Source organism: Orbicella franksi, chromosome 7, assembly GCF_964199315.1.
Source record: "Orbicella franksi chromosome 7, jaOrbFran1.1, whole genome shotgun sequence".
In the NCBI taxonomy this organism is placed as follows: Eukaryota; Metazoa; Cnidaria; class Anthozoa; order Scleractinia; family Merulinidae; genus Orbicella; species Orbicella franksi.
The window spans coordinates 29,543,466-29,565,449 of record NC_138151.1 but is presented as its reverse complement, the minus strand read 5'-3'; the positions used below and the strand labels follow the sequence as shown (position 1 = coordinate 29,565,449).

The following is a 21,984-nucleotide window of genomic DNA, read 5'->3' as shown; positions in this document are numbered from 1 at the left end:
TTTACCATTATTCTCTTGATAACCAGAGACAGGTTGGCCATATACATGTATAAACGAATATGCGTAACAAGTTTCTTCTGCCCATCCACCATACACCACCACCCCCGCCCCCACCCCACCCCACCCCACTTCTCACGCGTATCCCGTATTGACATTATGTTGATCCGACCTGTGGTTTCAGCTCACGTTTGCGGTCGGTTTTATCCGAGTTGTTTATCTCGGGATTCTGGTTCGTTATCGCGGCTTTCTTTCTTCCTGGGTACAGGTCGTTCTATGGGAATAATTTAACCCTCTCCGCTTATAAGCCCTGGACTTGTACACTTCGTAGGGGCTTTTAGATGGGCAGAGGGGCTCATATCCGAGGGAGCATATATCTGAAATTAAGAGACCGTTTCGAAGCGAGCTGTAGCTGATGCCAGCGCATCCCCGTTTCTGAGGCATTTCTAGTTCATCGTATGGCCCCCAGCCTATTAAAATTGCCGATGACTAATTCTGAAACACCCTGGTGAAAAGAGGCACTGAAAACAAAATGTTTTATCCATGATCAGTACCTCAAGACTTTTGACATCCGACCTTTCAAATGTGGGAGTATCAACAGTGTGATCGTTCTTTCCGTGAATCGTCACGCAACATAATTTTAGCGCCTTGCGTGACGAACTAAGGCACGATGTTTTGATTACAGTCATGTGGCTGTCCCAGTAAAAATTCGCCTGGTAGTAATTACAAATAAATCATATCAGCTGTTAGTCTTAGTTCTTATTCACCGTTTTAATCGACAAAAGTAAAGCAAAAGGCAAGACAGAATCCTATACATACAAGTATAACTAAAAAAGAAACCGTGGTAAAAAATTAGGCAGTCGACTCTCGATAACTCAAACCCTCGCTAACTCGAACCTTGCGCTAACTCAAACCGAAATCGATTTAACCTGGATTTCCGTCATACGTTTACTATAATTTTACCCTCGGTAACTCGAGCGCTCGCTGACTCAAACCTCCCGCTAACTCGAAGCAATTTTCGTTTCCCTTCAGGTCATTTTCTACATAATTTTACCCTCGATAACTCGAACCTTGTCTCTCAATACATGAGAAGTTAAAACAAACAGTGTACTGAAGTCCAAAACATTGAATTCATTTTGAAGCAGCCGTGTGAAAAACCTGTACAGTTCACAGTTCCTGGACTTCTCTCTTCCCCTTTCCTTTGCTATATTTTTCACATTTATACGTCACATTTCGATTTATACAGTAATTTAGAGATGTGCTGTTTTATTTTCACTTGACTTCTCTATTCTGTAATTTAATTTTGATTAAAAATGTACACTGCATGAATAGGAAAATATTTATGAACACCGTTTTTTCCTTATTTCCGGTCATTGGTTCTCAACTCGCGATGACTCGAACTCCCGATAACTTGAACCTTTTTCAATTTCCCTTGAAGGTTCGAGTTATCGGGAGTCGGCTGTACCACTTTTTTGTAGTTGTTATAATTGTTAAAATGCTATGTTTGTGGATGTTATTTTCCCATTGTCTCTTAATCGGAGCGATGACATAACAACAGAATCCCTACGTCTAAAATAGAATTATAAAATTAAGTTTTATATTCGACGATGTTAATTGAAATTGACTCAATTTGGCGGTCCAAACTGCCTATATTAATTGTGCTGTTTACGTTTTGAGGCTTGTTTGCTGTTGTATACATGTTTTAAAAATTGTCTTTCAAGTGCGTTGTTATGGTTCACTAAGTAATAATCCGCGTTAATTTTCCAAAGAAGTCGATCGACAGCCGATGCCTTTCAGTGCAACGCGAACGATAGGTTTTGCCCGTAGGTTCCCGAAAATCCGCGGGTGAGAAAAAATTAGGTCCGCAATATTTTGGCCTCGACAGCAACTCGTTATAAACTCTTATGCTTTTCGTAATGTTATAAATCGCTGTTTGGCAATGAAAATGGTTAGTCATGTTCAGTTCAGTGATATCAAAACTCTTAGTCCTGTCCTCTGTCAGTTCAATTTTCGAGTCACCACAAATTATAAGCTAAATTCACCTTGTAGGAATGGATCTTACTTTCAACGAGGAGTATATTTCAAAGAAAAAAAATTCAATAGAAAATAAAGATCGTTAAATTTTACACTTAGAAATTGTAAACTTCACACTCACACCGCCGCAATTTGCTTCAGACAGAAAAACAAAAGCAATATCTCTTGATTTGTAATCCATCTTGCAACAGGTCACGCGAAAGACAAAAAACATCTGTTCATCGAGTTCGTGTCAGTCACCCGACAGTGCACACATAGACTGTGGGAAAATAATAATTGTCCTATGATTGAATTTTGAGTCTGACGCCGATCCGAACGATACCTTATGCTGGAATGAAATTTACAGAGAAATAGCAAGCATTTTCTGCGTGTTTGAAGACTCCATTACTCTCTGTTAATTTTAGAATGCACACTGACAACCACTTTAAGATTTCAATGAATCTCATCGCCTCAAAAGACAGTCTATAAACGATCATGTTTGCGAAATCAGAATTTCATTCTTTCATGGTTGTATTCGTCAAACGTCGTGCGAGAATTTAAAATTCCCAGAGAATGTTGTTTTCTGTTTCGAAATAAACCTGTACAAATGTAAATTCTGGCGCCACTGTGTAATCCCTTGGGGGGCTGCTCGCTTACGTTTTGTCACACTAGTGTTGATTTCCACCAATCACAAAAGAGAACAGGCGGACTTGCCTGGGCTTGTCCTGTCAAAACAACGTTCTTTTCATCCCGGAGAAGCGTCCTTTTTTCCGAATGATTGAATTAACGCCGAGCCACCTCGTCTCAAATTGAAAATTCTTCGGCAATGCGGCCGTCGTGCTCGAAAAGCAACGATCTTTTCCGCTCTGAGTTTTGTAACGGCGAGTTTGGGTTGAAAGAGCTTGCGCCCGGTTTATTGACATCTGGATATGCATGTGTATCATGGGTTTTGTTATTGGTTAATTGATCTTTGACCAATCAAGCGTTACGCGATTGGACGTGGCGCAGACCGGCGGAAGACTTTTCTGTGCTAGATACGTTACAGGCTCGCTTTCGAGGGACGAAACTGACGAAATGGAGTTTAAAACCTTGGTAAGTACACCTGCATTTCAATGGTTTACCTTCACGACACATGCAAAGTAAACTTTTGTTGTTTGCTTACGAAATGCATAGCTAACTATTAGAAGATTCGATAATTTTCCGCGCGCGCTAATTTGCTAAGCATGTTTTGGTGGGCCAAAAGCCTCGTGTACACTGGAGGAATCAGTGACATTTTAAGCAGCTTTTACTGTTTATGGCCGTCGGTTTGGACCACAATATTCCCTGTTTACGTATAAAATCCTTGACTCTTCGGGGAAATTTTACAAGGTCAAACTATGCTATATTTTTCCCTATGGTTTAGTGACGGAAACTGAGACAGTTGAGCACAATAGAGATGTATGTCTCAGTCGCTATGGTCAGCCATAAACCTAACTTTGCTCGACAAGGCGAGTTTCAACTTGCCCGTTTAAGGAAGAAATTAGCAACTAAAATTTACCACTCCTGAAGCTTAAAATGAAATGTTTCCTCGCTATTTTAGTGGATACACATTTGAATTTACACGATGGAATCAATTTGGTACGAAGGAATCTCCTTAGTCAGCAATTCTAGGGCGGTTAACGTCGGCCTCGAGTAAACTCTATTTCAGAGAGGCACCCCGAACAGGCAAACCGTCTCAAACGCTCGCAATCCTACATGAAAGTTCTTGCTCTGGAAACTCTATTGCGACGACCCCAGGGAAAGATTTGTGATTATTTCTCGTCGTCTCTACCAAATTCGTTCTGTGCTGTGCTTGGGGACGACTGCCGATGGAGGTACAGCAGTTAAAACCTTTGGAGAAATCGGCCATTTCAATTTCTTTTAACTTAGAGAGGATTTCACTAAAAGATCAATAAAGAGTATATTAGGCTTGAAGTTCATTTTGAATCAAACTTTTGGAGTATTAGTGAATCATTTCATCGTTGACTGTTAAGTTAACTGAGAATCGTTCAGTCAGGAATATTCAAGGCCGATTCAACCCAACACTCTGATTGCCCGGGACATGTTCGTCGGCTTCTTTTGCTGTAAAATTATCAGTGAAAGTAACTAACGTCTACAAGGTTAGCTCGACTATTTAATCGGGAGGCAAAGCACGCTAGCCGAACACTTTGTAACGGAACTGAAAATACAGTAAACTGATTCTCTATCAAATACACGAGAAAGCAAGAGTACGTTTTTCGACAAATTAGAAATAGTTAAGCATAATATAAATTCCTGTTCAGGAGATTTCCGGGCATATATTTTTATTCATCTTATGGTTTGTTTTAGATCAGATTCGTTTCGATTTTTTACATCGGTAATAATCGCCACCATTGCATCAGAAAAAGTTAAGCCATCCTGCTAATGATAAGACAATAGCAATGACTTTACTTTGACAAAACATCGTTTAGCCCCCAACCGTATTTCTCAGTTGGGTATAAAAATACGAGAATTATCGATAAACAGAACGCGATTGTCTCTATTTTCAATAAAAAATACCATCTTCAAAACTTTGTTTTTCTTATATTCGACTTAAAATCTGTCGACACACGTGTATTTTGAATGCAAATTCGGAAAGGTCGCTTGCTCACGGGACTCGTTAATGCAACAAGAGTATTAAAACAATCTCTTCTTAAGCGTGGTTCTTTTCGAATGAAACATTTAAAAACGGAAAAACGATCCTCTTGCCTTGAGAATCCAGTTTTTCTTATGTCAAAATATACACCGTAGAAAGCGATAAATTTCAAAACAATTTTCGATTATCAATATCGCGCCGTATAATAATTATTTTCATGCACTGTGTAAAAGATCTCTTAGTTTAGTTTGGTTTGCGGCAATCAGTTGCCTTGCACTAAACCCACGTTACGTTTTAGAGCAATACGCATATATTCTTAACATTAAAGTACTTCAAATACTGGTAACAAATAACACGTTTCTCCAAAATCATGTTTCCCTGCTTGTTTTCTGTTTAACCCTTCAATACAGTTCGTCAATCGGCAGATAATATGGGGACTTAAATACCGAATTAGGCGTCTGCTATCTTAAAGCTTACGGTGTTAATCTCAACTTAAGTGGGATAAAGTCAAGGATTTATATTGGGTTAATCTCAAAAATCAGTCACGAATTTTAATTCGAACATTTTTCGCTGTTGCTGTGTAAAAATAAAGCAATCTTTCGATTGATATGCCTTCCAATTACCGTTGCAATACAGCAATTCTTATTGTAGAACGAAAAAGCACTGAATAGCTCTTCGTAAAATTTGCTAGTAATTGAAAACACTGGGATATTGCGAGACCTTATAGGGTTTAGCTCCAAACGAAATTTTCTTCAGATTACTTCTCTAATGAATCTCAATGAAACGTGAACTCTGCCGGATTTTTGGTTTCATTTTCAAGGGGAAAAGGGCTGCTTACGATTTGCCTGCAGTTTCGAGTTTCGAAACATTTTTTTTTTTTGCAAACCCAGTGTAGTGCTTGTGTTCCCGATATGTTTTAAATTTTTTGTTGGCTTCTTTCCTCAAGCCTTTAAAATCCCTGATAAAATTTTAGTTATAGCTCCAGCAATAAGGAAAGTTTATTAAGAAAAATGTTCAATTTACAATTTAAGTGTGCGACTTTCTAAAACCTCACGAAGAGACAACAACATGAAATTACTGCCTAATTAAAATAAAGAAGTTAAAAGGTTAAGTCAAATCGTTTATATGTTGCTGCAACAAATATGATATGAAGTTAAATAGCTTGACAGTTCTGGTAAAACATGAACTGACGAGTAAAGGCTCGTTGGAACATTTCCCTGCGCTTCGAAAATAACTGTCAACATGTTTTTTTATTATTATTATTATTTTATTGCAACTTTATCCTTTATGTACAATCGTTGATAAAACATCTTGCTTTCAAGCAGATCTTTTTTCTTGACGTAGTTTGTTTCTTTCACTTTTCACACTACAAATCTCAACCGTTATTTTTTTCTCTCTCTCTACTTGGTAATGGAGTCAAGGTGACCTCGAAAGGCCGTAGTTTACTTTCGCTTCTTTTTGTAATCAAAAGCTTGTTTCGGCATTTCAATCACTATTTGTGATAATGATGTTATCAAAGCTTTCGTGATACATGTCGCTTTGTTAACTTCTCGTTAAACCATTCAACTCTTCATGGATTTTTTAAAAAAGTGATCCTGCTCTAGCTGTAGTAGTTATTCGAAGCCACAAGACTGCCGAGTAACAGTAAGAGTGTCTAACTAGAAAGCATTTAGTTGAAGTGTGATTTAGAATTCGTGCGCTTTTCAAATCCGCGTTTAAGAGTTTTGGCACAATGGACTGACTCACACAGAGCGAAGAAACCTTTCTATGCTTTTATAATAAACATATAATAATAAAGCAACTTCATTCAAAAGCCATTTTAATCAATTTTTAGATATACTGTACAGTGTATTTTCAGAGACCAAGATTTCGAATTACCAAAATGAGCTATCACTACTACTTACCTACATTTTCACAAGCCATAATTTTTATTCGCAAGTGAACCGGTTTCTAAAATGCTTTACAGAAAGCTTTGTAGTTCGTTGTATTATCACAGCATAAAGAAGTTCCTAGATATCAAAAGAAGTCAGTCCACTGCACAGTCATAAAATATAAAGTAGCTACGATTTATTTGTTGGCTTCGCTTTTCTGTGTGTCTTCAACAAATTGTTTACAAAGTGGATTTATTATATAAGACAAACTCTTCTTCTTCAAAATACATTATTTTCTTGTCTAGGGCTCCATTTCATTTCTCCATCACCATTACAGGGATCAGGGTTTTTTTAATTCGTGATTAAAAGTACTTCAACAATGAACTGTTTCATTTATAAAGGTTTTCACGAGGTATACAGAATGTATGTAGGTCAGTTCTGTCTAGTTTTTCCTTCGCCGTGTTCCTGAACGAAGTTTTCGTTCAGGACTGTAACTTTTGCTGCTTGTGTACTTGAAACTAAGTTCGTCAACATGGCAATTTACCCTGGTAAGTTGACGACGGGTAGTTTAGCTGCAAAAACCGTTCATTTACATTTTTTTTCTTCCCCGTCTTCATTCAACAACAATGCTATGGGTGAAAGAATTGAACGTCCGGAAAGAAATTCTCGTACACTTATTTTTTTCTTTACCGTTTAGCTTTCAACTGGGTCCTTTGTTACTTCAGTCCTTTTCGGCTATGTGAATAGTTGAAGAAAACATTTTGTGAAATGACTTTATAAATTGTTTAGTTTATGAAGATTTAGACAAAACGCTTTCTAGTTAGACTAATGCTACTGAGATATTTGCACGGGTTCTCTTTAGCTTGAGAAATTATTTAAGACCGCCTGAATCATCTGATCCGATCTGGTTCGTTTTTAAATAGTTTTCTCTCGGCATACTAATATATCTTTTAGTTTTTACTACTTCAGTTTACCATATCATTGACTTTATTTCTGCATGTTCACAAAATACGCGTTGTTTGGCTTAACACTTTTTGTGGCATGCTACAATTCTGCAGGCTTGATTTAAAGCAAATAGTCTTGAATTGGCATATTGCACCTTGTTAGTTAACCGTCTTCCATTGATGTCCGCAGACTGGAGTAAATATTGTTATATTCTTCTTATATCTCTGCGTTTTATCGCCGGTAAGCTGAACAATAATGTTTGTTAATTTAAGGGTCGGAAACTGATGATGTTGCTATAAAAGTCAACAGTTTATTGTACTATAACTGTCTATAATAGAGCACATTGTTTTCATTTTATTGGCTTTGAAGTATCCAGTTTATTCTAAATTCAGCTTTCATGGTAATGACAGATTCAAACAGACGAACGAAAGGTCGTTTATTTATTTAGTCTCTTACAGTGAAGAGAGATTCTATACGTTGACCCAATCAAACGTTGTTTTTGGCTGATAAAGGTGACAGAAGGCAATTTGCCAGATAGATCTTTGCTTCAATACCTCAGGGAATAAATACTGTACTCCTTTTCGTTTCGTTTTGTTGTGATCTAAATTCATCTGAAGTTAAAACGTGAAGCAACATTGGCTTTTAAGATAACTGTTAGAACTTTCTTCGAGTGATAAGACTCGCAGAGAGACCAAGGGAAGGTTTCGTGTCAGCGTTTAACAGGCCCCTACAAACACCCATGACTTTTAATACTACATGACTGTAGGAACACGAAGGGAGATACTTATAATTCGTCAGCTCCAGCACGATATACAACTTACTGCAGTAAGTGAGTAATCTAAGAGTTCTGTAGCTTTTTCTAGCTGTTCACTTGAAGATTCTGCCGTGTACTTACATGTAAATGCTGTTGGTGAATTTACTCAGGATGTAAACGTAACCAGGGAATCTTAGACATGCAAGCATGAAGACAAATTATGCGTCCGAAATTCATGTACTTGCTAATGACAAATAAAGGTAACGAGAAAACGAGCTGAATTCGACTAGAATACACCCTTTCAGCGAACAGCGAGAACACGAGAAACGAAAAGCATCCAGCACAACTTTTGCGAGCAATCCATAAGCATAAATCACTTAGAGGAAATTATTTAGCAGCTTCTTTCCGCTTCAGTATAGTATAATATATTAGACGAAATCACCGTGAATTTCATCTAGTTGCGTTTTTCCATCAGTATTGTACCATTTGGCTCTTCTCGGAAGCTCGATTTAAAGTGAAAGCCTTTTAAATGTTGAATCGCTATATACGAATTGTGGCAAGTTTTTGCGACCGTGGAAGTTCGGGGGCGGGTGTGACGCAAGGCAGTACAATGGCTAAAAAGATATGCCTGTTGCTCCGTTGTGTTGTCCTTGTTTGAAAAGTAGAAATATTGACTCAGATAACTTCACCATTTCTCGCTATGCAGATGCGCTACAAAACTTATGAGTAAATTCTCAGGCAAATTTGGCAACATAATGAGCTCTCGTCCTGGCTCAACTTGAAAATTGAGTAAAGCTGTTTTATTTTGTAGTTTAATTTAAGGTTTGCCTAAAAGATGGGAGAATGAAATTTACTAAACGTTTTAAAAGAAAGATTATAGCTATGTAACCTTTTGTGTCCAACGCAAAATTCAGTGTAAACAGACATCACGGTTATATTCTATAGGGATTTTGCGAGCAATTATGACACTGATTCAATGTATGTGAATTAGTGTAATTTAAGTTGCCATTAACTCAGCAAAAAAGGACAGAATGTTTAAGAAGACTAATACAGATAGTGTAATACAGGTGTAAAAGAATCGCATGTTTACTGAAAATTCTAAGTTAAGCTAGTTTGAGCATTCATATGTTTTGAATAGTTCTTAATTGTTTATATATTAAAAATTGTATTTGTCCACAATCATTATTAAGGATTTCATTGATGCTTGGTTTGAATAAATGAAGTTTGTACTTGTATTAATTCATCGTTTTCACAGCAAATGGGATTTTAGAGGTTCAAACCGCCAAAAATGTCAGACCTCATTATTCCCTTTGCGTGTTGCAAAATCTTCGTTATCAGCATTCTTTCAAAACGTGTTATAAAATAGAGTATAGTTTGATTAATTAAAACAACAACAAAAATAATAATTAGTGTGTTCAGGTTATGTAGGGAGAAAAAATGTTCTCCAATACTAAACAATTTCTTACTGTATTTAAAACATATCTATTAAATAGAACAAAATACAACTCCAGTCGCTTTAAAAAAAGTTGAAGCCTCTGGTGCGGTTTTTGTAATTTCTTGCTAATTTGATCCTACTCCCCGAAAACGAAAATAGAAACAAAAGGAAAAGAAGAATGGCACATGTATACTGACTGTATCTTGTCATCGGCTTAAAGTAGCAATTCAAGTTACTGAAATTTATGCGTTACAATTAAACATGGTGTAGTAATTTATTTGCTGTGCAAGAATTGTATGTAGCGCTGAAGTAAGAAGTAATTGTATTATATTTGTTAGTAGTGCAATTAATCGTGTTACATGTAAGTAGAGTAAGTGATCGTATTATAGTAATGTAAGTAATTAATGTAAGTGTTAGGATTGTAAGTAGCGCAAGTAATTGTATTGTTCAACGAGTCAGTTTGACAATAATGACCTGTCAGTATAAAGCAGTTTTAAAGAGCGAAGATCAAAGTATCATTTTTTTCAACACTCCTATCTTGCGCTGTAGCTTTTAGCCAATCAAAGCAAAGATAGCGCGGGGATGCAAGCCGGTTTAGGCCTATTTTCCCGCCTTTTTTGCACCGGCAACACGTTTTGTCCTCAGGCTCTGATTATTTCGTTCATCCCAACATTTGTTGCTATTGATAATGATTGACTGTCTAATGCACTTCTCTTTTTCCATTGTTTTAGGTTGTGTTCACAGTTTTCACCCTTCTGGGTACGATGTTTGCGCTCCACTGCCCTAAAGATTATTTTGATGGCAAAGACTTCTGTTGCCAACTCTGTCCAGTGGGCACTTTCCTAAAACATCGGTGCAACGAAAGCAAAGGAAGTTCCTTTTGTGAGCCATGCCCAGTAAGATTCCCTATAGACTGTTTCCGAGTTACCTTGTGGCTCTGTTTCAAAACCTTTCATATGAAATGAGTGTGATATCCATGAAAATAAACCTGTAGGGGGAACACATTTCCAAACGAATGGACTTGCATTAAGACGCGTTTTGACAGAGAGGCAAAAGGCAACTTGAAAATGGCCTATTTCTTTAATAAATTACAGTAGTTCATTTTCTTTTCTTTATCTTTTTTTATTGGTTTTAAATTATTACCTAATACTTTGCTATGGGCCATACTTATGGCCAAAAAAATTTGGAGCGATATATTTTGATCATTGTTTTTCTTGAGTGAGGATTTGTTGTATACTTTGTTTTTGTATGGGACTTGTTGCCCTTTTACAGATAATCTCTACCATATTGTTTGACTTTGACCAGTTCTTAATTTTTCGTTTAGTTATAGTATGCTTGTCTGTGTCATTTGCTTGTTACATTTTATTTTCCTTGAGTTATTGTCCTCTAAGATCGAGAATGAATACCGATAGTCATGTTATTCATGTATTTTTATTTCGTTTTTCTTCCACAGCGGGAAACATTCATGGATAAAAAGAACAACAGCACTGAATGCGATGCTTGTAAGAAGTGTGGCCCATCCCAGGTTGCACTGGAGTCTTGCAAGCCGAGTCGTAACAGAGAATGTGGCTGTGAGCCGGGGAAGTACCATGACCCATCTTTCTTGTATTGCATGGATTGTAGCAAGTGTGCTGTCGGGGAGGGGGTGTTGTCCCCGTGTACGCAGACATCCAACACTAAGTGTCAACCATGTCCTCAGGTTTGTATGCTAGCAATAAATTTCTCCTTTTTGGTGTGGAATATTCATAAACGCATGACCTAGGAGTGGTGGGTAGAGGGGGGAGGGGGGGGGGCTGCAGTTCATCAGCTACGGAAATTATGTAATTTTTCACGTAAAAAATGACAAAAATTCAGGCAAAAATCGACAAAAATTGAGATAACTGATAGATGTCATTAAGTCTGCAGGCTTTGAATATAACTATTTTTGAAATCATAGCAGTTTCATTAGATGTAAGAAATGTGAACGATTTTGTTTTCCACGCAATTTGACTGCGTTTGCATCCCGATTTCAACACTAACGCATTCGGGCATCGCGAATTTTTTTCGGGCAAGAAGGTCAAACCCCCCCCTCCCCCATCCCCAAGTCCGTAGGGGTCCGTACACCTATAGGGATATTAAACAAGTAAACAGTTATTTACACTCACAAAAATAGCTCTACAAAATGGTCTTTCCCCCTCACCCCTTGAACAGTGTCCGACCTAGGGTTAGGGTAAGGGTTAGGGTAACCATAACTCTAAGACCCAACAATGTCTGGGAGGAGAGAGAAAATAGCACTTCTACAGCAAGTGTCCCAAACGTTACGGTTAGGATCTTAGATACTTGAAGTTTGACATGGTAAAGCAATTAATTTATATATATTTTCTCACTACGTACGTGTAGGGTACCTTCTCGGATAAAGTCAGCCTTAATGAGCCATGTACTCCTTGCTCGAAATGTGATGGTGCTGGTATCGAAGAAGAGTGCAACGCGTCACACAATACTATCTGTTCACGAGCAAATATTACTCAAAGTAAAATCCAGACATCAAAAACCGTTCCCACTGGTAAGGGAGTTGTTATTAACCATGTACAGAGATTTATTACACATTGAACTCACTATCTCTCTTCTGATTGGCCGAAAGCGTACAGTGAATTTTCGAAATCAACGCCTGTGACGTCATCTAGCTGCAGATTATATAATAATCATTTCATGTATGACCGCAGTACATGATTTCTAAGGCCCAGTTCAGACGTCGTGCTTCTGTCGTACCGAACTAAATTGCAATTAGGTTTGACTGTAGCACGGTTGGAAAACAACTCTGATTCAGACGTCGTGCCAGAGTCGAACCAAATTCTGGATATACTGATGCCTCGTAACAGTTGTCCTCCTAACTCCCCGTGGGAACGCAATCTCGCCAAATACATTAATATAATTATGAATTTTGTTTAACGCGGCAGAAGCACGGCGTTTGAATCACTGCCGTGCCAGAGTCGTGTAGCACGGCAGAGCTTGTCGAACTTAATTGCTTGCCGAACTTAATTCAAAAGTTTGATTCAGACGCCGTGCTTCTGCCGTGCTTTTGTCGAACATAATTCCTGAATTTAGTTCGGCACGGCAAAGGCACGATGTCTGAACTGGGCCTAAGGGTAATCGTGTCAAGTTCGCGCGCTTTGTGTTGCTAACCGTCAGTGAAGAAGCAAAAACACGACTTCCATTTTTTTCGTTCAACGTATAATAAAGCAATTATTAGATTCGGTTTCTGTGATATCCAGAATAATCAAGGTCTCGGTAGGTGATAACCCCTACCCCGACCTTGATTATTCTAGATGTCACAAAAACCTCATCCAATAATTGTTTATAAAAAGATGATTTTTCACAATTATCTTTGTAAATCCGTAATCGTACATTTTCGACAATACTCGTCAGTCTTCGGAAAACGCGACATTGTTTTCGGACAGCCTTCGGATTATGCTGCTTGAATCGTTTGCTTTCTTTGGTAAGAAAATAATAATCAGGAAAATTCTTCAACTCTTCGAAAGTGATCGAACCCGGACTGATTTTTTACCTTAGTTATTTTTCCTCCTCCGTTAGGTAGCTGTCGTGACACCGCCATGACAACCAGCGCAGGCTATCATTATTTAAACTTAAAGCGGAATCATAAAAATGTTGTCATCAATCCTCACCGAAAAGTTACAAAGCTGAAATCATAATTCACTTGAATTCTAAATTACCTAAACGATCAGTCCCAGGTTGTTTACGACCTTTGCCTGACATCCTCGTTTCGTGCATGCCGCCTGCGAGGAACACATCCGCGACGCATGATATTTTTTTCAAAGCAACGGCCAATCAATATTACAATGGGAACTTATGAGTGTGACGTGAACAACACCAAGCGCGGGAAAACAATGACTCGATCGCGCTTGGCTTTTGATCTTTTTTTTTTTTGATTGGTTGAGTAGTTGGTGCGAATCTTTAAGCCAATCGCAGAGCGTACTGAAGTAACGTCAAAGACCTTTCGGGTCATTCTCGGTTGAAGACACTTTCTTATACTATTTTAATCCATCTTTTGCAGTTCCTCTCACGGCTTCCGGGCCAACAAATGGAGGAAGTTCGCTCGGGCCACTGGAGACGGAAAAAAACAATAAAATGAGCTACATCATTGGAATTTCTGTCGCCATTCTCGTAGTTTCTGGTATTGCAGTCGCCATATTTTGCTTGTTGAGGAGGCGTTGTGATGAGAGAATCATAGTCAATGATCCTGCAGGTACGTAGAGCAGAACTGAACTCAAAAGTGTTTCGTTTATGATTCCTTATACTCCTTAAGACTTGTGAACAAGCTGCGACGTCGCTGGCAACAGATTTGGTCGATGAGGCAACATGCAGCCATAATCCATACAACATATGTTGACTTCGAAGCAAGTTCTCACCCTGGTTGTTCTATGGCTGGATAACGCTATCCACCGGATTAGTCGTTATCCGACGGATAAACCTCACTATCCACTGGACAGTGATTCATCCACTGTATAGCATTATCCACCTTTCGAACCACCCAGACTTAATGTTTAGATTTACAAAACTGTGACCTTTGTTGTCGCCCTGAACCGCAAGTATCTAAAACTATTGCTCTCTGAGGAAAAAAGTCAAAGCAATGAAGAGAACCTATCGTGTTTGGGTTCCAAGATTTGTTATCCAACAGGTGCGAGAATAGCTGATGGCTTTGCCAGACCACTTACGCGCAACTGTTTCCAACACACGGCCCGGTGAAAACATTACACCTTCAATTGTGTGCCCGGGGCTTTGCATTACACTTATGACTTAACAAAACCAGCTGCTCAGAACAAAACGTTTTCCCCCAGGACCGTTACTTGAGTCTGCCGCGCAATATTTTCCCCGATACGAGCGTTGCGTGACCACGAAGTAACGCGCGCGAAAAAGGCCATCAAAAAACAAACCCTGTGAAAAGAATTTATGTTTTAACTTGCTTCTTATTTTTAGGAAGAGAAGAACCCAAGTATGACATAGTTCCTCAAACGACTTCAGAGACACCCGCCCACGCGCGTTCATCTCACGGTTTGAGAGGCAGGCGCACCAATAACGCGAAGTCCAGTGGACAGCAACGAGACTCTGACTCCCAGGGAAGTAGCGGCTCGTTACAGGGCGTCAGCATTGGAAATGGAAAAAGTGAGCATCAATCTGTTGATTGTGAATGTAGTTTAACGTGTTACTTCCGCGTTCCTCTCGTAGAGTGAAAAGAAACGCGCGCGAGTTATTGCGTGTCGCACGTGATCTTTTAGATTTCCCAGGTGTAATCTTATTCAGATTGAGAACAACTGCTGGCTAGAAGAATTGTTTTTTCGACAGCTGCGCATGTCTGTAACGTTGCAAAAAACGCAGTGTTCTGGTGGTTTGTCTGTCATTCTTGTCGTTAGAGGCTGCGACTCGTTTGGTCAGTACCCGACCAAACGAATCGAAGCTCAGAGTTCCAAAATGGTTAGTATGCCTGGTAAGGTCTGCTTTCCAGTCTTTTTTATTCTTTAACATTGCATCTCTCCAATCAAGGATGCCACCGACTAATTTTGTAGCAAATCTTAGAAAAACATTCCAGGGGTAGTAACGATATTTCTGGTCACGCACGTGTCGCCTGTAACGAGGCATGAAGCTCCTTCGATCCTTGAGCTGCAAAATGCTTTAACCTTATAGATTGGCAAGTTAGCTTGCGTATACCACAACCATTTATCCTTATGTTTTTTCGGCGTTTGCTCGTTCGATCACTGATCATGAGCCGAAATTTTGACAACCTTTTTGGCCAAAATCCAGTAATAAATTGCCATTGGTGTCTGTTATTATCTCGCAGATAAGACCTTGGTCCGTGATCTTCCCTCGAATGTGTTCATTGAGTTGGGAAGACTTCTCAACCCCAAATCAAGCAAAAACTGGGTAACGCTGGCGGGACATCTCGGCTTCACTGCAAATGAGGTCAAAAACATGGAGCTCTGTCCAGAGGAAGCCACTCAGAGAACGCTTGAGGAATGGGGCCAGAGAGACGGTTCGACGGTCGACGTGCTCTTAAATGTTTTTAAAAAAATGAAACGCGACGATTGTGTGCAAGTGTTAAAGCAATGGGACAGCTAAAGTGCCGCGCAAGACTGGACTGAAGCGAGAGGAACTGTGATGTCTGTGACGAGGCGCTAAACTTCAGAGAACGTTTTCGTAAGTTCTGCCTCATGAAACTTCGTTTACCCTAGGTTAGTCGAGGAATGCCTTGACTTTCTTGAAAAGCTCTTATGGCGGAGTCCTCCCAAAGGATTAACGGAAAGTTAATCGGAAATGTACGGCAGATGTTTGGTCAGGTGGCTGAGAATTCAGTTCTTCCAAAAGAGGATGAATCGCTCATTCATCCTCAGGATGAATCGGGATCAATCACTCATTTAAGCCTTATTCCCAAGACAATACTTCTCAAGTTATTTTAAAGATAGTACCCAGTTCTCCCGCGGATGCTACCACGCGCGTTGCGAGGATGCTTTCGTGAAGGATTAAAATGAGTGTAAATGTTTTTGGGCTGACTACGTGAGCAAAATTTACGTCACAAGATTTGCTATATTTAGGCCCTCCTGAGATTTTCTCAACTAGGAGTGACCTACTAATAACTTGAGATGGAGGTATTACCTTAGGAATAACGCCTTAACGGTGGACTAACTCTCGTACCTGTTAGATTTTCGGAAGATGCAACTTCGCCGAAAGAGACATCTTCCAGCTCGTCGGCAAGTTGTTAAGGTCGGCACACACGAGGGGACTACTCCCTGCAACTAGTCCCCTGAGAGTTCACACGAAGGGACTGGTCGCAGGGTCTTGTCCCACGAACACTTCACACGAAGCGTTTTGAGGAACAAGTCGCAGGCGACTTGACCCAAAAATTCAAACCAGTTTGAATTCGTGCGACTAGTCGCAGGGTCCAAATTTTAGTCCCTACGACTAGATTTTATGGTAAAAATGGCTAGTTCACATGATGGGAATTGTCCCCGCGACTAGTTGCAATCCCCTTGTGCGTGCCGACCTTCAGGTTCCGAGGCCACTCCCATCCGGGGGTGCTCGTCGTGCCTTTTAGGGGTTAAAAAAACGGTTTCGTACGTCTTAAGGTGTTCAGCTTCGAAAGGTCCGCAGCGAGAGCTTTTACGGTACCTTTCAGGGTATTGAACCGAAACAAGAGATATTTGAAAATCAACTGACTTTTGATTTTGTCTCAGAATTGGTGCCTCTTAGGGGTAAAAATCTTCAAGCCACGCCCACTAAACAAGATATTGTTACCTCTTAAGTGTTCTTTTCAAAACTTCCGACGAGCACTCCTGGCCTTTTTATACGGGAGTCCCCCCCGGAAGTTAGGTTACCCATGAAGAAACTTAATAGTTGAACTGAAAAAAAGCTTGTTCCGTTTACATAGCGAACGACAAGAGCACTACTGGATCCCTGACGGGGGTGGGGCGAGGGTGGGTGGACACCTAAAAAGGAAACAAAGTTACGAGAAAGGGAGAAACTTAAATTAGCCGGATATTTTTATATCGTTTTGGATTCGTGCAAAGGAAATTAGGAGTAAGTTCGTTGGTGAGAATATTTGAGGTGAGGCAGATTTTATTCACAACTTCCCGTAGAGTTTCTTTTTCGTGTCTGGCCCGTTTCCTCGCCCTCTTCCCCCCATCCCCAGGAGCTCCACGAATTGCCAAGATGCTGATAAACGAGAAGAAAAAACAAAAAAAGATAAAAAATGCATTTAAATTGTTACTGTTGGCCTGAAGTAGGCCTGGATATGGGACAGCGTAATGAAAGAGAAGTGTCTCTACACCTACTGAATAATTCTTCTGCTCGAAAGTCTGAGCATCGATCGAAAAAGTCTTTTATACTGAAGCGCATCTCCACATAGATTCACGTTTAGTGTGTGAATGGTTGCTTTGTTGTCACGTTTATGCCAGCGTGAATTCAAAAGCAAGGAGTTTAAGCAACGAAGACTACGCCCAGTCAAAAATGAATTTAAATTTTATCAGCGAAATTCGCAATTGTCTAGATCTGTTCAGTACTCCAATGGCTCTAAAAAGTGCTAAGGCTTAATATGTAATGGCAGCCTCCAGTCCGTTCCTCAGACTACGTAGAACTTGGTCTTTTCACGTTCTTGCTTTTCAGAGGACGTCAAAAAAATTATGTACAAGGATTTATAACGCAGGTGCACAGCCATTGTTTCGCTCATTAAATATTTTGTTTGGTGGGGTTTTCATTGCCGTCGTTGTCATAGCTTGCTTACTCTCCCTAGCGTGCAACAGGCAATCATCAGAGGCCGCTCTGATCTTCTTAGAGGGGGTCATCAATATGGTAGTTTTGGGGTTGAATTGCAGGCCTCTCGTCTGCAGAAACCTTCTTACTGAACCTCGTTTCCAGGAGGGGGAAAGAGAACCTGGGAACGAGGTTGTTTTCACTGACATCACATTATCATGCACGTACATCTAAAACAAAGTTATGCAAAACACCTATTTTCTCAAGGAAGTAACTCTCTGTACATTCGGCCTTCAAAGCAACTCACTAGAGCAGTTGTCATTTGAGTGTCGTAAAACCAAAACTTAGTTTATCACCTTGGTTAATTGCAAACGACACGGAAAATCCAATGAAGTCAATGAACCAATCAAAACCCGTAGTAAATGCATGTAGCTGACGCAAAGCCCGGGAAAACGTGCCTGCGCGAGTCGCGATTGGTTTTGGTTTGACTTGTGATTGGATGAAAACGTGGCGCGAGTTTTTTAAGCCAACCGTGTAGCGTATGATGCAAAACCAATTACGTTTCGACACAAGTGAAAACAATACATAAACCGCTATTGTACGGTATTGATGAACTCAAAACCACATTAATTTATTTAACACTAGTTTGCTACTGACATGATTTGCACTGATTGCAAATGAAAAGAGTTTAATTTGAAATAATTATTAAGGTTATTCTATCCGTTTAGAATATGCTGAACGAAAGAAAAACAGAGTATTGTATGTTTAAAAAACTATTGAGTCGCATGAAATAATTTAGACCGATTTCTATAATAATTAGATTGTAAGAAAATAACGAAAATGTGGAAAAAGTTTACGTTCTCAAAGAATTCTATTGTAGAATGAAAAAGGTCAACAAAGACAGAAATTCGAATGGGAGTTGTTATTTTTATACCTTTTTGCTCCAAGATTGAAAAGTTATTGCGCCCATTTATAAAGTATAGAAGGATGTATTTTTGGTCAATTGGACACATATTTGTAGAAGAAAATGTGTATCGTTGAAAGAAAAAATGTTACATGTAACCGAAACGAAGGCTTTGGGAAAGTATATATTTGTAATGGTAGTGTAAATATTTTTAGAAATGATTCAACAAGTAACTTAATTTTCTCTAAATAAAAGCCCGACCACTGTTGCACATAACTTAAACTAAGTTCCTTCTGTCCGTCTGTCCTTCCAACCTTCCTGTCTGCCTGCCTGCCTTACTTGCTTGCGTACACACTTACGCTTCAACTTCGGAAGAAGAATGATTTAATCAGTTCGTTTCCCCACCCCCCCCCCCCTTCCTGGAGGGAGGCTAGTGTCTTGTTTATTACCCCTCCCTCTTTTATTGCATTCCCGATGTAAACTGACATTCTTGATGTAAGCGCCGCCCCCTCTACCGACTCGCGGTTGTGCTGCACGCCGCGCCATCCGAACAGAGAGAGACTGCTAAAATTTCATCTTCACCAACGCAAAGGAGAAATATTGAGATAAGTTCGAAATATAGCTTTCGTTGAACTAGCGTGAGGTCCGCATTAGGTATTTATTCGTCGCATTCTTTTCTTTTTTACAAGTCAGTTACTAACCTCGCCTTCGGCTCGTTCACCAACTATCACAGGAAAATAAACATTTCAAGGTGAAAAGATTGGACAAAACTGCCTTCAACACATTTCTCACGTTCGGTTTGCTTCTCCGGGGTTATCTGAATGCTTCTGTTGTCAAAATCTATGTTGGAGGTGAGCTTCTCTAATGTTTTGCTTTTTACAACTAGGTAACATTCATTCTCATAGCACTATATTGTGCCATTGTGATTGTTCCGGAAACGTCGCACAACCAAAGAGCAACCATTGTCTTAAATTTTAATTCTTTGATCGCTTTTTCCTGGGGAAAATTAAGCGACGAATAGCGTGGATTGCGTGAGGAAATATATGTTTAGCTAAGTATAAGGCACGTCCTCGCGCCCCCTCCAAAAAAAAATGATAAACATATAGAATTGCAAGAAACGTGATTTTTATAGATAAAAGTTTCACTTGAACCTAATGAGTAAACTTCCTGTTCCTCAATATGGTAACAAAGCGAGATGGCAATGAGTGATAAAATAGATCAGAACGCATTTATAATTTGCGTTGAAGTTTCATTGCAGAATGAAACGTAATATTGAGATGCTACCGAAAATTTGTTGGTGTTTATACGCTTTCATCGCTTCTTTGGGTCAGCTATTTTTTGTTTTTTCGTTTCTGTCCTGGTCTCAGTTTTCGTGAGGTTTTTACTAACAATCTGTTTTCGTTGTGAGCGACTATCGGACAGCTGTTGATGACATCTTTCTGTTTCTTTTGTATGTAATTGCATTTTGAGGGACCACAAAACTTAATTGGAATTCTTTCATAAAATTTGTCACGTACCATTTTTTAATAACAAAAATATTCGAATGTTTCCCACTTCTTTCCGTTTCTTTTGTATGTTATTGTTAATACGAGGGACCATTACGTCGATGTCTGTCAGAAATATAGTCTAATATTTTTGTTATCAATAAAAAGGTACGTGACAAATGTTACAAATGAAATGCAATTAATTTTGTAAGCCAGTCTTACGTTGAATAGCGAATTGAAAAAACTTTTTCAAAGTTATAACAAGATTGGTTATTTGATCTGCCATTGCAGAACAATAACTTGGAATACAATCAGTTGATTTTGAGGGTGGTTTTTCATTATTTCTGATCTTTTTAATTTCTAGGCACATAGTAATGTCAATAGTATAGGCAAGCAGAACGTAATTTGCAAACGAAATTGAAGAGTTTGAAGGTAAGAAGAACACTGTTTTGCTGCTAGTTCCTTCTAAGCTGATATTATTCTGACAGAAATGTGAAGTGGGCAATAACGCTGGGTCTATGGCATTTTGTTCAATTTGCCGTTCAGTAAAACTGACTTTAATTTCATTTCTTTTGTCTAGTTTACAAAAGATTATCTCCGCCTACAAGGCTAACAGACAAAACAGATGAATTTTATAAAGACTTCGCCTTAAAATATTACTTTGCGAGCAACAATTAAATAAATATGTATTGAAAAACTGCCAAGATCAAAGTTATTTTTCCGTCGCAGCAGATCGATCGATACGGTAAGAACCAAACCTGTTATCGTTTCGAAAGACAGAACACAACACTTTCCCAGCTATGGCGGTTGGTTTTCCTCGTTTTCAAATCAGTCTTCAGGATTTAACGGATCTTTTGAACAAGAGCCAGAAGAGCTAAATTTTCGGATTGCAAATGGCGTAATCCTCATTTTTCTCTGCCTTACGACACTGTTGGGGAACTCAGCCATTCTGATCACAATTTGGAAGACATCTTCGTTGCATTCGGCGGCGAACATCTTACTCGCAAATCTGGCCGTCTCAGACCTTACCGTTGGCTTCCTTCTGGAGCCTTTCTTTATAGCTAACATTTTAATAACAGTGAAATACACTGTACATGTCTTTTTACTTTACAACATTGTGGCGGCATTTTTGAGTGTTGCTTCTTTCATTACTGTCACAGCAATTGGAATCGAGCGCCTGCTTGCTCTTCAGTTCCATTTGCGCTACCATGCAGTGGTGACGCCGTTTCGTGTCACTGGCGTTGTTATTTTTATTTGGGCTCTTTCTAGTGTTATTGTGTTCTCCAGCCTGTGGGATTCAAGCGTACTTCATGATGTCTTATCAGCTACTTTTATCAGCCTTCTTGTTGGAAACTTAATCGTTTACATGAAAATCTATCTCGTCGTTCGACGCCATCAGAGACAGATTCAACAACAGCAGGGGAATGTCAATTTCAGGGTTTCAAGATTCAAGAAAATTGCTTTAAACTCATTCTTCGTGTATATTTTACTTCTTTTTTGTTATTCGCCTTACGTGTTTGTCACCAACATGGCCTTTGCTGGCCTAAACTTTTCGCCGAGTGTATATTTTACTGTTACTACATTGATTTACCTTAATTCGTCTCAGTAAACCCTGCATTGCACTGTTGGCGAGATCGTGAGATTCGCACAGTCGTGAAGAAACTGCTGTTTCGTCGTTGATTTTAAAAGGTATTTTTCAGAAAGACCGCCT

The 21,984-nt window shown here is 39.2% G+C and overlaps 2 protein-coding genes and 1 pseudogene across 2 annotated transcripts in view; 2 read left to right on the top strand and 1 right to left on the bottom strand.

The window, feature by feature from the left end:
- Positions 1-21,984, bottom strand: part of LOC145493923 (thiopurine S-methyltransferase-like) — a 152,429-nt gene that overhangs the window by 31,085 nt on the left and 99,360 nt on the right. The gene's annotated exons all lie outside the window — the stretch shown is intronic.
- LOC145493773 (tumor necrosis factor receptor superfamily member 16-like) lies at positions 33-16,576 on the top strand. Its single transcript, XM_081473231.1, has 7 exons — positions 33-3,102; positions 10,379-10,543; positions 11,101-11,346; positions 12,027-12,189; positions 13,699-13,890; positions 14,622-14,807; positions 15,481-16,576. The coding sequence occupies exons 1-7, from the start codon at positions 3,085-3,087 to the stop codon at positions 15,756-15,758; spliced, it is 1,248 nt and encodes a 415-aa protein (XP_081329357.1). The 5' UTR covers positions 33-3,084; the 3' UTR covers positions 15,759-16,576.
- Positions 15,911-21,953, top strand: LOC145493712 (adenosine receptor A2b-like; annotated as a pseudogene).